This window comes from Danio aesculapii, chromosome 19 (assembly GCF_903798145.1).
Source record: "Danio aesculapii chromosome 19, fDanAes4.1, whole genome shotgun sequence".
Taxonomy (NCBI): Eukaryota; Metazoa; Chordata; class Actinopteri; order Cypriniformes; family Danionidae; genus Danio; species Danio aesculapii.
The window spans coordinates 46,775,977-46,792,778 of NC_079453.1; the positions used below are offsets into that span (position 1 = coordinate 46,775,977).

The 16,802-nt window shown below is 36.6% G+C and overlaps 1 protein-coding gene across 1 annotated transcript in view; it reads right to left on the reverse strand.

Moving 5' to 3' along the window:
• The window catches only part of csmd3b (CUB and Sushi multiple domains 3b), a 1,051,207-nt gene that overhangs the window by 224,153 nt on the left and 810,252 nt on the right, over positions 1-16,802 (reverse strand). Inside the window, exons 45-46 of the mRNA XM_056479206.1 lie at positions 9,048-9,128; positions 5,064-5,177 (exon numbers count right to left, since the gene is read on the reverse strand). Of these exons, the coding sequence (XP_056335181.1) occupies positions 5,064-5,177; positions 9,048-9,128 (195 nt within the window). The remainder of the gene's footprint in view (positions 1-5,063; positions 5,178-9,047; positions 9,129-16,802) is intronic.

Consider the following 16,802-nt stretch of genomic DNA (forward strand, 5'->3'; position numbering starts at 1 on the left):
TGTAAAATGTAGTTACTCACCCAAAACATTACATACATGCTTAAAACCTAGTTATCGTGACAGAAATGTTGTTTGTATGTATGTATGTATATATATATATATATATATATATATATATATATATATATATATATACACATACATACATACACACATATATATACATACACACATAATTTACCAATTTAGCAGACATATGGTGTAAACATGTCTGTATACAAGTGTTTGATAATTGAGTAAATAGTTTTGAGTGTGATGGCTCACACCAAGAAAAAATATTGAGAAGTTGTGAAGAGTTTGACAGTTTAAATGAGAACTGAATTATCAGTTTTGATCAACAAGCCCTATGCTACTCGTTTTTGTCCAAACTTACTGTTTGCACACATGTGCCAAAGCCTTTGCAATTTGCTCAAATCAATATGATAAGTCAATATGAAGTGAACAATAAGCTAATTGTTCAGAGATCTGAACTTATTGTTTTGAAAGTAAAAATTTCAATTAATAACTGAGCTAAAGCAATTGAGAAAAACTGTAAAACAACCTAATTCTTGAGATTTTTTGGGGGGACTTATTTGTTTTCAAGAGTTCACACTTAGCTGATGATTGATAATAAAGTATATTTGGCATGCTGTCCCGGGAGAGAGCCCTGAGCTCAGAATATCCTCGAGCCCGAGGCTCCCTCCCATTTGAAGGGCGAGTGGACAATTTGAGCTCAAATGGGTCTCGAGAACTCCCCTGCTTGTGAACGGGCTGAGATATATCTGGCTAAGAGTTGTCTTAAGATGCTATTTTGGAGTAGTCAATTTACTTATGGTGTATGTCTTTGGACAGTGGGAGGAAACCAGGAAACTCGAGGGAAACCCACGTGAACAAGAGGAGAACATGCAAACGGTGAGGGGCCAAACCAGTGGCGTTCTTGCTGTGAGGCAACAGTGCTAACCACTGGCCGCCGTGCCGCCCCATCAGGAAGAGGAAGAGTAGGGGTGGAAGGGGGATTTCTTCAAGATGAAGATGACTGGAGTGAAAAGCTCTTGGTTATTTATGGTGTGTCAGTTTTTGTCTGATTGGTGCAATATATGGAGCTGATGCGGTACCAGCAGTGTTCAATCATAAGCAAGTTATACTCTCGAAATTAGTTTATAAATAAACCACACTTATGTTCAATCCACTTAACTTTGTAAAAACGATTAAGTTAACTTAATCAGTTTGAGTTGGGACAACATGAAGGAAGTGTGTGCAATTTTTCCAGTGTAAATAGTAAAACAATGGAAACAGTATAAAACTTTAATATTTTGCAAATACATCTCGAAGGTCTGGTTTACTATACATTAATCTGGATTACAAGAAAAATACGATACCTATCGTTTGTCATCTTACAAAAAAAAAGCATCCGCAATTTTTCATCAAGTCATCCTGAAATGCTCCATACTCTGCAAAACACTTCATGAGTTCTCCTGCTCCGCCACTCACGTTGTTTATCCCGCTCGGCAAGCGCTTTAATGTGCATGACAAATGATTGAACTACCGTTTCCAGGCACTTTCCTGAATCTAAGCGCAGGACAAATTCTAACAAAGTGAGTGCTCTCTCGTGGGGATGCAGGGAGAAGGATGGAGCCATGAAAGATTAATGGCGGCAGCTGTTTGAGCCACTAAACTCCAAGAGGTGCATCACTCATCAACAGCGAAGGAAGCGCTGACAGGGAATGACTGAGCTCTTCATGGACTATCAGCAAATACTGCCTCTGATCACATTTTACCCTCCATTACATGTATGACGCTCGTCTGACTGATTTCAGCCCATAGTCTTGCGTCCCCAATAACCTGCCATTTACTTGTGGATGTTTCCATGGCAACAGGCTGCAACACATTCAGAGTGCCTCTATTATGGCATTTAAAATCTTCCTCATTTTGTTTCGGAGGGTCTCCAGGATATAGGATTACATGTGTCCAAGGTCAAAATCAAGGTCAGAATAACCTCATTTCCGATTTGTTCGATTTGATTTGGTGTTGTTTTAAAACACCTCCCTTCCAAGAGACTGCTCGGATTGGTCAGATGGAAATGCTCATTAGCATATCTGACAGGATGATTTTAACTCTTAAAAACTGCACAAATGCTTTTCTAACTTAAGAGTTTTGGACTCTATTTTAATGATCAAGGCGCAAAGTCTAAGACACATGGTGCAAAAGCATTAAGGACGTGTCCTAATTCACTTTTGCTATTTTAAGGAAGGAAAATATGCTCTGCGCCCAGGTGCATGGTCTAACAGGGTTGAGCTTATTCTCTTAATGAATTATGGGTGTGTTTTGAGCATAACGTGCATTAAACCAATCAGAGTCTCATCTCCCATTCCCTTTAAGAGTCGCGCTGTAGTACATTTGCTATTTACATGGTGAAATTTGTAAGTGAAAAACTAAACACTTCACGACAGAGAAAACAGTTAAACAGAGCATCTGCAGCGCGAAGATAAAGAACGAGCCTCCTCCATTCAGCCTCTTTACTTTGTCTTCACTTTTACTCTTTACTCCTTTATTTTTGTGGATAAGGAAACGGTGTTGTACTCACTCCACTGAAGACATCCATTAGCCTACATATTTAATTTAGTTTGTTAAGCACAAAGATTTGTGTCAAAACTATTTCTAAATTCAGTTAACATGTCCTGTAGTGACGCAGACTAACAGTGCGCCTTAACACACCTCCATTCTAGACCTTAACACCCATGGGTCCACAAAGCAGCGCAAATGGACTTGCTATTTAAACAATGTGCAGCAAAATTAGGGTTGTGTTGCTCTGAAAATAGCAACACATCATGCCAAACACATCTTGCGCCTTATTGCGCCGGGTGTATGATAGGGCCCTTTGTCTTGTTTCTAGTCCAAATATCTAAAAATTATAGTTTCTAGACAAGTCAATAATAAAAAGTGATAATAAGTCAAAGTGGGCAACATGGTGGTGCAGTGGGTAGCACAGCAAGAATGTCACTGGTTCGAGTTCCAGCTGGGTAAGCTGGCATTTCTGTGTGGAATATGTATGTTCTCCCCGTGTTGGCGTGGGTTTTCTCTGGGTGCTTCAGTTTCCCCCACAAGTCCAAAAGACATGCACTATAGGTGAATTAATTAAACTTAATTGTTTGTAGAGTATGTGTGTGTATGTCCTGGTCCTCCAGGTTGGGGGTTGAGTGTTTGGCTAACAACCCACCTCGTAAAAAAATGAGATGTTGTGAAACATCGGCTAAATATCTACTTCGAACGAAGTGAGTTTTTCCCTTAACCTCAAGCCCAAGCCCAAGGTGTTTTTTTACATGCATTTTTATTTCTCTTTACAATTTGGGCTTGTTAGAACCTAATTAGAATAAAAACCTACGTATTATCTTTTGATATGATGTACTTTTAGAGAAAAACAATGTTCATATATGTGGACTTACGGCCCGAATTTACATAAAACACCTTTTCCTGACTGTTTTTTAATGCATATTTAACATAGAATTATTTTTAACTTGCTTTGACTATCAGAGAGTAAAAACTATTTTTTTCCCATTTTGGACCGTTAAAAATAGTGTTTAGGACATTTTACATTTACATTTAGTCATTTAGCAGACGCTTTTATCCAAAGCGACTTACAAATGAGGACAAGGAAGCAGTTTACACAACTATAAGAGCAACAGTGAATAAGTGCTATAGACAAGTTTCAGGTGTGTAAAGTCTAAGAAGCAAAGCATTAGTAATGTTTTTTGAGAGATAGTACAGTTAGTGGTATAGCCAGAGAGGCAGTTAAGATTAGGAAGGAAAGTGGAGACTAAATAGTTGAGCTTTTAGTCGTTTCTTGAAGACAGCAAGTGACTCTGCTGTTCTGATGTAGTTAGGGAGTTCATTCCACCAACTGGGCAGATTGAATGTGAGAGTTCAGGAAAGTGATTTCTTCCCTCTTAGCGATGGAACCAAGAGGCGACGTTCATTCACAGAACGCAAATTTCTGGAGGGCACATAAATCTGCAGAAGTGAGAGCAGATACGAAGGAGCAAAGCCAGAGGTCGCTTTGTAAGCAAACATCAGAGCTTTGAATTTGATGCGAGCAGCAACTGGCAGCCAGTGCAAACGGGTGAGTAGCGGAGTGACATGTGCTCTTTTGGGTTCATCAAAGACCACTCGTGCTGCTGCGTTCTGAAGCAGCTGAAGAGGTTTGATAGAATTAGCTGGAAGCCCGGCTAGTAGAGAGTTGCAATAGTCCAGTTTGGAGAGAACAAGAGCTTGAACAATAAGTTGAGCTGCATGTTCAGATATGAAGGGTCGGACCTTTCTGATGTTATAGAGTGCGAATCTGCAAGATCGAGCAGTTCTAGAAATGTGGTCAGAGAAGTTTAGTTGGTCATCAATCGTTACTCCAAGGCTTTTTACCATTTTGGATGCAGTAATGGTTGCTCCATCCATCTGGATTGAAAAGTTATGGTGTAGAGTCGGGTTGGCAGAAACTTCAAGCATTTCCGTTTTCGCGAGGTTAAGCTGAAGATGATGATCTTTCATCTTTATTTTATATGCAGCAAAACAGTTGCAGGATGACACTGTATGTCTGTAACAAAGTGCAAAGTATTTTAAATAGCCACTTAAGAGCTAAAATGTTAAAACAAGCAAAATAATCAGTTTTTCCTTTTGACAAGATTATTTTGCTTGTTTTGGGGGAAAAACACTTAATTTTGACATTTTATTTCTGAGAATAAGATATTACTTTTTACCTGTCAAGAAAATGCTTCTTGATTTAAGAATGATTAGATATTTGTTCTAGAAACAAGACAACTCTAAGCAAGCAGAGCTTTTTTGCAGTGTGGAATTGCTAATATATTACAGATCTCCGAATCTTCTTTTTAAAGACAATAACTTCATCATGCACTTTGATCTGAAGACCTTTAACATTTACAAACAGCTTCATTACATCAAATTAAATGGTATTATTCAAATATACATAGCAGGGGGCACTTTAACTTTCATTCTGAGTCTTACAGTAGATGCATTAAGCATGTAATCCTGGTAAACAGAAGCCCAGTGTCTTTGTTCTTGAAAAGTGATCCTACCTTGGCAGGATGGGGGGTGTCCGTCCATCTGTAGCCTTTCTCCTAATCTGCATGTCAAAATCTCGCTCCCCACCAGGCTGAATCCAGGGTGGCATCGATAGCGGATGATATCACCTGAGATGGAAAAAAAAGGGAGTCTGGATGATTAAGCGTGCGTTTAATTGGGTGGGACAGCGAACCTCGGTGGCTTTAATGGAGACAGATGCCCGAGATATGAGCGTGATGTATATAGTCTAACGCTAAACTTGAAGAGGTTGATAATTGAGCTGTAAAACAGCAGCGTTTGCAGGCCTGTTTAATGAATTGCCTGTATTGGCTTTGCATGACAACCCCGCCATCTAAAAATAATCATGCGTAAGCATCTGGAAGACATCAAACGTGTGACGCATTGGAGTGTTCCTATGCGGAGAGGCGTTCGTATGCAGCGCCAGTGTCTAGGCAACAGGGCAAGGTGAATCGCTCTCATTTACAGTATTGGCCTAATTTCTGGAGCGCCAGAAAAGCCAGGCTTGAGATTTTGTGCCAGCGTGCCTGTGGGCGAAAATGTTTATGCTGTGTATTATTTAGGGAACTATTTTAGTAGTCGCTTGGGCACCGAGGCCAGATGACAGTTGGCTAGAATGTGAGACTTGTGCATGTGAAGCACAAGAGATTATTTTTTTTAAAGGAAAGCAAATGCAAATATGCACTGTGCACATTGAATGTTTAAATGGGGTCTGAAATCTATTGATTATGTTCATTTTTAACTCTTTCCCTGGCGTTAATGATTAAGAGATTAAGATTAATTTAGTCAATTAAAAGAAAATGCTTCCTCTTCATTGAGGAGTTTTTAATGGCAATTCGTGTTTTAGGCACAGTTTAAGTCAGAATTTTTAGCCCCCCTGAATTATTAGCCCCCCTGTTTATTTTTTCCCCAATTTCTGTTTAATGGAGAAAACACATTTCTGATCATAATAGTTTAATGACTCATCTCTAATAACTGATTTATTTTATCTTTGTCATGATGACAGTAAATAATATTTGACTAGATATTTTTCAAGACACTTCTATACAGCTTAAAGTGACATTTAAAGGCTTAACGAGATTAATTAGGTTAACTAGGCAGGTTAGGGTAATTAGGCAAGTTATTGTATAATGATGGTTTGTTCTGTAGACTATCTAAAAATATATAGCTTAAAAAGGCTAATAATTTTGACCTTAAAATGGTTTTAAAAAAATAAAAACTGCTTTTATTCTAGTCGAAATAAAACAAATAAGACTTTCTCCAGAAGAAAAAATATTATCAGACATATTGTGAAAATTTCCTTCCTCTGTTAAACATCATTTGGGAAATATTTAAAAAAGAAAAATAGGGGGGCTAATAAGTCTGACTTCAACTGTGTATTATGGTAGGGGGAGGGCCTAACGCATGTCCTGAGTCTTCTCTGAATTAATTTATGTACAGTGTGTTTGTACACTACCAGTCAAAAATTTGGAGCATAATAATAAGCTTCTCCTGCTCACCAAGGCTGCATGTATTACATCCAAAAATACAGTACAAATTGTACAATTGTGAAATGTTATTGAACTATAAAAAAAATTGTTTTAAAGTAATTTATAATTTAATTCATTAATTTATTCCAGTGGTTTTAATGATTATTCCAGTCATGACTTCATTACTCCAGTCATCAGTCACATGATCCTTCAGAAATCACTCAATAATATTAATTATTATTATTATTATTATTATTATTATTATTATTATTATTATTATTATTATTATTATTATTATTATTATTATTAATGGTGATAGTAATAAAAGCAATAATGACTGGACTATTAATTTCATTTGAAAATACATACAATAAGTAATAAATAAATATTTATGGAATAAATATTTAACAATGTTTTTTACATTTAATAAATGCCCCCATGATGAACAGAATAATCTTCTGTAATAAAAAACTACCCTAAAATTTTGACCGGTACTGTATATGTATGTATGTATGTATGTATGTATGTATGTATGTATGTATGTATGTATGTATGTATGTATGTATGTATGTATGTCTGTATGTATGTATGTATGTATGTATGTATGTATGTATGTATGTATGTATGTATGTCTGTATGTATGTATGCATGTATGTATGTATGTATGTATGTACACTGAAAAAAGTGTTGCATGCAAAACTGTTGCAAACAATTTACTTGTGTTGAATTTAAACAAATAAATTAAATTGAGCAATGTTCAACTTAATTTGTTTGTTTAAATTCAGCCCAAATAAATTGTTTACAACCACTTAACATAAAAAAAATTGAGTAAATCCAAGGAATCCTCTTTAAATAATTTTTTTCAGTGTATGTATGTATGTATGTATGTATGTATGCATGTATGTGTACAGTATGTCTGTGTATGTATGTATGTATGAATGAATGCATGCATGTACTGTATAGTTGTACAGTAGGTATGCATGTGTGTGCTTGTATTATATACTGAATGCAAATAAAATGCACTACTTTTTAGTGCATTAACACTTTTTACATTAACACTTTTTTTTTAAAAGGCTTGGCTTTTTATGTACAGTTGAAGTCACAATTGTTAGCCCCCCTGTATATTTATGTTACCAATTTCCGTTTAACAAAAAGAACATTTTTTTCAGCCCATTTCTCAACATATTCGTTTTAATAACTCATTTCTAATAACTGTTTTCTTTTATGTTTGCCTTGATGACAGTAAATATTTGACTAGATATTTTTCAAGATACTAGTATTCAGCTTAAAGTGACATTTAAAGGCTTAACTAGGTTAATTAGACAAGATAGGTTAATTAGGCAAGTCATAATGATGGCTTATTCTATAGAAAGTCAGAAAAAAAAACGTATTGCTTAAGGGAGCTAATAATATAGACCTTAAAATAATTAAAAACTGCTTTTATTCTTGCCGAAAAAAACAAATAAGACTTTCTCCAGAAGAAAAAATATTATAGCAAATACTGTGAAAAATTCCTTGCTCTGTTAAACATCATTTGGGAAATATTTGATAAAAATAAAAATCATAGAAGGGCGAATAATTTTGACTCTCTCTATATAATATGGTCATAATATTTTCCTTGCGAACAACATTAAGTTCTGAGGGCCATCAAATTTAGGTGAAAATCATGAAAAAGGCTGGCGGTGGCTGTAAACTAAAAAAAAACTTAGCGGTGAAAGAGTTAACCGCTTACAGGCATAGTCAAAACTGCATTAGATTGAATTGCTTTTGTAACACTCATCAAATGCATTCAAACAGCCATTAAAGACCACCCTGTCTCCAACTACTGACTTTCTTTACATTACTGGAGATGTTGTTAAAGCACACTAACTGCATGGAATATAAACTTTTCCATTAAAGCACTGGTTCCTTTTATCTTCAAATGTAAATAGCTTGAGTTTATTTCTCAATGGTAGATTTGAAAGGTCAGAAAAAGCTAGTACATACATTTTCCCATACAGCCTTTTCCTCGAGAACATCAAGAAAAGTGGACTTATAGACCATCTGGCTTGTTCTTGTTATCAGTTTGTCCAAAATACACCATAATATCAGCGGAATTACCAGTAGTTTTACCAGTGGCCAATCGGTTTTGATGAAAAATGTTCCCTTTAAAGTGAAAGCGTCTCATCATTTACTCACCCTCATGTTGTTCAAAACCTATTCTGCAGAACACAAAAGCAGAAACTGTAAAATCAGTCGGGCCCAAATCAACACTCGGACTCTGTATAGCCATCAAACATGGAGCCATTTTCTCAAATGACTTCTTTTGTGTTCTGCTGAAGAAGTAAAGTCACACAGCTTTGGAGCAACATAAGAGACAGAAATGTGATTTTTGTTGTAACAATCCCTACTGGGATGGAAACAGATAACTTGCAGCACTCTTAATATATAACATGACGGGAATGGTTTTTTAGACTGAAAAACAGAATCAGCAATTCAGAATCAGAACCATTTGTATTAAGAATATCATACCTATTTCTAACTCATTGTCCTCCATTAGGATATCCGCGTTTGCCACTTCAAGTGGAGGCTGGCAGACTCGTAACTGGTAGGCTGCAAAAGAAGACATGATGTGGTTACAAAGGGTTGTAGTTATTAGAGATTCAAAACTTAAAGTAGCTGTATGTAAGTTTTTGCCTCTTCTAAAGCATAAAAATACCATAATATGTTTGCAGATATTTCAGAAACATGCCAAGTGATCTTTCTTGTTTATCTGAAAAACAATGCTGAAGTCAGATATTCTGCTTTGAAAATGTGCATCACATGCTGGAGCGTCTGTCTTTGTTTTGGTCTCTAACCCATCCAATACCAGTTTAGCCAATCATATTTCAAAACCTCGAGTTGACTTTGTGGAAAACAATGTATTTCGCTCATTCAGCCAGAAAGGCTCTCAAACTATGCATCCACAAATTAGACTTAAAGTCAGAGTTTCTAATGAGGTTATTAATTAGCAAATAATATAAATATTACAAACGTAAACATTAGATGAGCAGGTTACATTGTAACCCTGTGTACTAACAACATGCTACATGGCGAGATACGCCGTGATAAGCAATTGAGTTGTTTGCACCAGACCCAACACGACAGAAAAATTAAATACAGCCATTCAGAAGCACAGAATAGTGCACTCACTGCACTTCAACGCAAGGTTTCTAATCTAATTAATACTTAACCTCCTAGAGCGTGAGTGTCCACATATGTGGACAGCACATTTTAGCTCTAAAGTGGCTATTTAAAACACTGAATGTTTTATATTTTGTTACAGGCATACAGTCTCATCCTGCAACTGTTTTGCAGCATATGAAATGTCCCAAACTCTATTTTAACGGTCCAAAATGGGAAAAATGTTGTTTTACTCTCTGATAGTGAAAGCAAGTTAAAAAAATAAATAAAACTATGAAAAAAAAATTATGTTATATATGCATTAAAAAAACAGTCAGGAAAAAGTGTTTTATGTAAATTCGGACCACAAGTCCACATATATGGACATAATTTTTCTCTATTAGTACATCATATCAAAAGATGATACTTAGATTTTTATTCTAATTAGGTTCAAATAAGCCCAAATAGCAAAGAGAAATAAAAAATGCATGTAAAAAACACCTTGGGCCTTAAGAGGATATTAAACCTCTTTAACATTATTAAATGTAGATGCTGAATCACTGATATGTGTTGGTTTGCTCTGAGTCACACTTCTAAAGTTCAATTTGAAACGGTTTATTTTATTTTCCAGATCTGAGGTGAACTATCTGCTGCTGCTTTCAGTAGTATGACAATAAATGTCATGTAAAATGGCATTCAAACTCACATTATTAGCATTTAACACTGAATAAAGCACATGAGTCAGTTTTCTGTTGTTCAGCTGTGAGAAACAGAAGGCATTTCTAAAATGTATATTTCAGGTGTTGGCTAGAACAAAAACTCCTTTTAATATTGAAAAAATTCCTTCTATCGTGCAGCATTGCCTTTAGGATCGATAGTCAGGCACACTGCTGTTGGTGTTGTCAATCTGGCAACCTGCACTTGCGTGTTTTGATGCAGGAGTGCAATACCTAGTTCAACCACTGGGTGTCAAACTTACATACAGCACCTTTAACAAAGCAGCTATTAAAACCAACACATACATGTACCACAGAATCATGGATTTCAGTGACTGAAGAATAGAAAATCTTACACATTTAATATATATTTTTTGTTAACTGATAGATGCATGTTAGTTTACCCCTGTTCAGCAAATTGTTGTGTGAAAAAATAATATAATTTACTGTAAATAACATTTAGGTTCTTTAGCTGATGTGTACAAGAGATATTGCCTATTTCTGCTTTGTATGTACCGTATAGTTAGAGGTATAGTATTCTTGCTATCTGTAGTAAATCAGTCTGGCCTTTAACCATTTACTGGAATCTTCTAGTAATACTTATTTCTGCTTTGTGTCACTGTGCGTTTTGGTTCTGTCGATGTAATTCACGGATGATCCCTAAAACAGTGTGCACCAATGTCCGGCCTATATCAAATCTAAATCCTACTGAGCTAGGAGGTGATTGGGTTTCTAAAGTATTTCCCAGTTCACGCTCGAGGGCTTGTGCAGCTTCACGGAGCAGCTGTGGAACAGACTTCACTATGTTTATGCGGGCAAATGTCCCAAATGGTCCTGGCTGTGTGGGCGTGGCCAGCCCAGAATGCATTTTCAATTTCACATCGGCTTTCATTCGTCGTGATCAAGCGGCAACCTACCGCTCTCCTTCGGGAAGCCAATACGGAAGTAACTAAAACTGCAATTCATCGACTAGCCTTGGGGGGCTGGCTCCAGGAAGTCCAGGTCATTTCTGACTGCAATGGGAAATTTTCCATTTTTACAGCTGATAAAAACATGCTTACAGTCTGGTACAAATGATGGCTTTGGTGCATATAGCCATGATTAACCTTCATGACAACTGTGAGGGGGGTGAGTTTCGTTTTGTTAAGTTATATTAAGTCTGCATAATTAAGGGTGTGGCCACTTGAGTGACAGCTAGGTCTCGCCGCTCGCTGTCTCGTCACCGCAACTGATTACGGCTAATTAGCTGATGAACTCGGCATATACATCGCATTTTTGTGATGGTTAATATTTCTTTACACAGTCAATTGCCTTTTGGGATTATTTCCTACAATTATCTGATGATATGGCATGCTGTGTGCACTTAATTGTGCTCACAAACCATTCAAGCTCCGTCTAAACCAGGTCCAAGCAAAATGGCAGCAGGTGTCTGTAGCTCCACTCACTCTCCGCCTCTTTGCCCTTGTTTGGTATCCCGCCGTGGGTGCGATGACGCGCGAATAAAATGGCGACGGTTGGCCGCGCCTACTTGTAGCTTCATTTGCGCACTTTAGAAACCTATGGGTGACGTCGCGGATACTACGTCCATATATTTTACAGTCTATGGTCGCGATGTATTAAATGAAAATGGATTATTTATTTTTTTTATTTAATTTTAATTTTGCAGCAAACATTGCACATGTCTTGGAAAATGCTAACTAAAATACAGAAATACAATGCTATTTAACATATTGCATTTTCGTTTTGTGTATTACATTTCAAAATGAATTTTGCTACACACATCCCACAGTGTTATGCTCAAAAAATGTAATCCTGCATTTCCTAGATGTGAGTGTGAATGCATTTAGGGCAAATAACATTTCAATGCTCACTTTGCTACAGTTTCTGCTTGTACTTTATACATATATCAAATTCAGTTTTGTATTGCATATTGAATTTAATTTTGCAACTCATAAAATATTAAAATGAGGATACAATTTACATATTAAAACTGTGTTTGAAATGAGAAATGAGGTCATTTCATTTTCATTCTGCACCAAACATTGCACGTGTGTCTTTAAAAATGCGAATTGAAATACAGAAAGACATTGTCATTTAACATATTGCATTGCCATTTTGCATATTACATATAAAATGAAATAGGCTACTCATATGCTTCCATATTTTTTCAGGTTAGAGGTGGAATTCATGTATATGTTGCAATGTCAGTTCGATGTACAGCCTGCATCGCATTATCAAACTATTCTTTTTTTTTTATACTTTATTTTTATTTATCTATTTTTAAGCAAAAAACAATGGGAAACGATACAAATAATAGATTTTAAAACAATAATAATGATAATAATAATAATAATAATAATAATAATAATAATAATAATAATAATAATAATAATGATAATATTAATAATAATAATGATAATAACAATAATAATAATAATAATAATGATAATAATGATAATAATAATAATGATAATAATAATAATAATAATAATAATAATAATAATAATAATAATAATAATAATAATAATGATAATAATAATAATAATAATAATAATAATAATAATAATAATAATAATAATAATAATAATAATAAAAAATAAATAAATAAAATAAGTAGTACAATAAAACACTGGAACTTAAATGAACAGTTGACTGGTCGCATATTTCCTTAAAGGTCACATTAATAAATACATATAGAAATCAGATTACACTGTGTAAAGGCATAAGTACAATCCATGTCTCCCAATATTGCAGGTATTTGTCCTTTTGTAGTTTTAAAGAAAAAGTCATCCTCTCCATATTTTGAACATTAGATATGACATCCAACCATTCAGATTTTGTAGGGGGTTCCAGTTGTAGCCACTTTCGAGTCACAGTTTTCTTACTGGTTGCTAGGAGTATTTTTAATAAATACTTGTCTTTTACCGTTAAGTTGGCTGCAATATTTCCCAGATAAATTGTTGTAAAAGAAAAATCCACATCATCACCAAAAATATGTCGTATTACTTGCATTACGTCCTGCCAGTATGACTGAATGCATGGGCAACTCCAAAATATGTCTTCCCCACATTTCCTCCAGCACTGTCCCCTGTCCTTCTCCCGTGTTTGCATGCATGTTAACTTGGGGGTTATAAAATATCTGATACGATTCCTCCAGCAGAAATCTCTCCACATACCAGAGCTGGAAGAGGTGGTCTGTACTGAGCAGATATTCAACCAATCTTCCTCTGAGATAACTAGGTTGGATTCTTTCTCCTATTTTAGTCTGATGTCATTTGTTGAGTCTTCCTTGGTGGATTGAATGGCAGAATACAATTTTGAAACAAGTCTCCTATTGTCTTTGTTCTTATAGATGTCAATAACTAAGTCAATTAAATTAGGGGGATGGCTCTTCATATCAAACTATTCTTGTTGACATCTTGAACTGAAAACATAGAGTAAACTTGAGGCCGAGAAGTGACCTGGTCTGATACACTCACTGTTCAGACAGTCCTCGGAACCGCAGATGGCCATGACCGCAGTATAAACTCGCACATCTTCCTCAACTTCAGCCATCATGCCAATACAGGAGCGCGGCCCCCTCATATTAAAGGACAAGTTCACCCAAAATATCATTAACTCACCTTTCACTTGTTCCAAACCTTTATGAGTTTGTGAGTACATCAAATTATGATTATTATGATTATGTTTATGAGTATATCAAAGAAGATATTTAGAAAAATGCTGGTTGCTGAGACCCATTGACTCTCATAGAAATTGATGGCAACCAGCATTCTTCAAAACATATTCTTTTGTGTTTAACAAGAGACAGAAACTCATAAAAACACACAAGGAAGAATAAACGATGATGTAATTTTCGTTTTTGGGTGAAATATCCCTTTAAGTAGCGACAGCACTTCGCCACTGCTTTTGAACACAGTGACATGCACAATATTAAAATGTCACATTTCACAATACCTGTCATTTTATTTTGCTTCAGCCTGTTATTTTCTCATTCGCATTTATTCACCCCCTTTTGATAAAAACGCCCCTGGTGCAATGTGACGTTCGCCACACTTGCGTTGGCATCCAGTCAGCGCTAATGACAGACGAACCTGCCGTGACAAATAATGATGTGATTAAGTAGGGTGACACAGAGGCGCATGGAAGGGTGACTATCACTGCACTACGGGCCGCTCCGGAAAAGCAATATCAATCGCTTACATCTCTGACAGCGGACACACACTAGCAAGTGAGCGTGTCAAGAGTTGCTGGAGATCGCCAAGAACCAAACGACTCGCGTAATGAGCGAATCACTCAAGAAGAGAGGGAATTACCCGAACGTTTATCCGGATACAGATTGCATGAGGGATGCATTTGTTGTGCGGCTCTGTCCTATGCAATGTACAGATAGCCGCCAGTGTTGATGATAATTGCAGAGTAGCTTCGCGCTACGTTAATTATCCTGAAACGGTGAACCTCAAAGTTTGACATGACCGTTCAGACTGATAAAGATGGATATCAAGACCTTTGAGTTCTTCTGAAGAGAGGAGACGGAAGACTTTCGGCTTTGTCTTCTGTTGCCAAGTTGAGCAGAGTTGGAAACACACTAATTAGCTATTGAAGCCCACTTAGCATGTGGCTCCTCAGTTTGCTTTCCGATGGATTCCCTGTTGTGTTTTCGGGGGTGTGTGGCCAAAATGGAACGGCAACAAAAGGGGCAGCCTGGAGAGCTGAGACCGGACGCTCTGATCCGCAGCCATGTGAATGAAGCCTATACACTTCCCATGAAGAGGCTTTTCAAGAGGGTGTGAAAGTGGAGGGATTTCAAACACATGCTTACACTAAGACCCTGTTTACACCTGATATCAAGAAGCAAATTTGAAGCATCTGATCAGAAGTGGACAACACTAAACAGGGGTGTAATTAGAGTCTAAAATCTTTGAGTTGATCCACTTTCAACCATTTCCAGAGGTGTCTGAACTAGAGGTTGCACCGACTAATCGACTTGAATGCTGTGCAGTGACGCTTTTTGATTGACGTCGACTAGTCACGCCGCGCAGATCACATGGTTTGACCTGAAATACATGCCAGCTTTACACACAGCTCACTGAATGAAACTGCCCTCAGATTATTTACAGTAATTTTTTCAAATGTTGTTTTGCTTATGTCAGCGTCAAAGATTTAAGTGAACCTTGAGTTAACTTTAAATCGTCAAACAGATCCAAGTTAGATAGCTTCATGCTAATACCCTAGAGCAGATGCTAGCCAATCACGTTTATGGAACCCTGGAAAAGTAATGTGATTGGCTGTTGCCCTCTGCAAAGTGTAGACACGGACATATTGTGTGAATGAACCTTGAAGCACGCAGAAACTGTGAAGTGCGCAGCCGTGGAGGTGTGACAAATTTCACAGCGTGTGTTAACATTATCCCTGGTAAAAGCGGTGAAGATGTGCAGCGAGGAGACGTCTAATGACCAAGATGAGCCAGTAACCGCGAAAATGCCCGACATGAGGAGGATTTTGAGCAGCTTTCTAGCGTGCACGATCATAGCGGTAAATATGTATCTGAGCAAGTCTCTGACAGTGTAATATGGCTTAACGTAACATTATAGCCTTTGTCCTTCGTACGTCATGTTATGAATAACTTCACATGAATCTGTGCACTGACGACACTAAAATATCTGTTATTGTTACATTCTTTCTAGAACGTGCAGTGATCAATGTGTTGACTGCATTCATTTAGCAGTAAAATTAGCTCAGGTGCTAATGTTGCATTATTAATGAAATGAATGTGTTGACCGTGCATTTGTTTTGCACTAAAATCAGTAATCGGTAATGTTGCATTGTTTTGCAATGTGTTATGAGCTGTCAAAGAGCATGTGAATATATTTTTCTTGCAAATAAATCACAAATTGTGGCGTGTTGCAAAACATTTGCGTCTTGTGTTTTATTGATGACGTCAACAGCAACTAGTCGACGTCGACTCGACTTTGATAATATAAAAGTCAAAAATCTGAAGTCGTTCAACCTCTAGTCTGAACACACAGGATGTCATGATTTTGCCAAGTTGTGATCTTGGATTATCATCTTTGTTGATCCTTGAACATCATTTTTGCTGGAAATGTAATCCATATCTATTCTCTACCTGTAAACCTAACCATAACTGTACAATATTTCTGAAATCCGAGGAAATAATAGTTGGATAACAATCATGCAGAAGTGCATAAACCCAACCGTAAGCCTAAATTTATTTGAAGCATTTGTGGTCAAAATGACTGCATAAAATTGTTGCTGTTCAACAGTTTTTCAATGCAAAATGTTCACTGCATGTGCGGATTTAGGAGACATTTATGCAGAATGCATCTTTACACCTGAAACGTGAATCTTCCGTGTATCTTCTGTCCATTCCATATTCGTTTTCAAACAT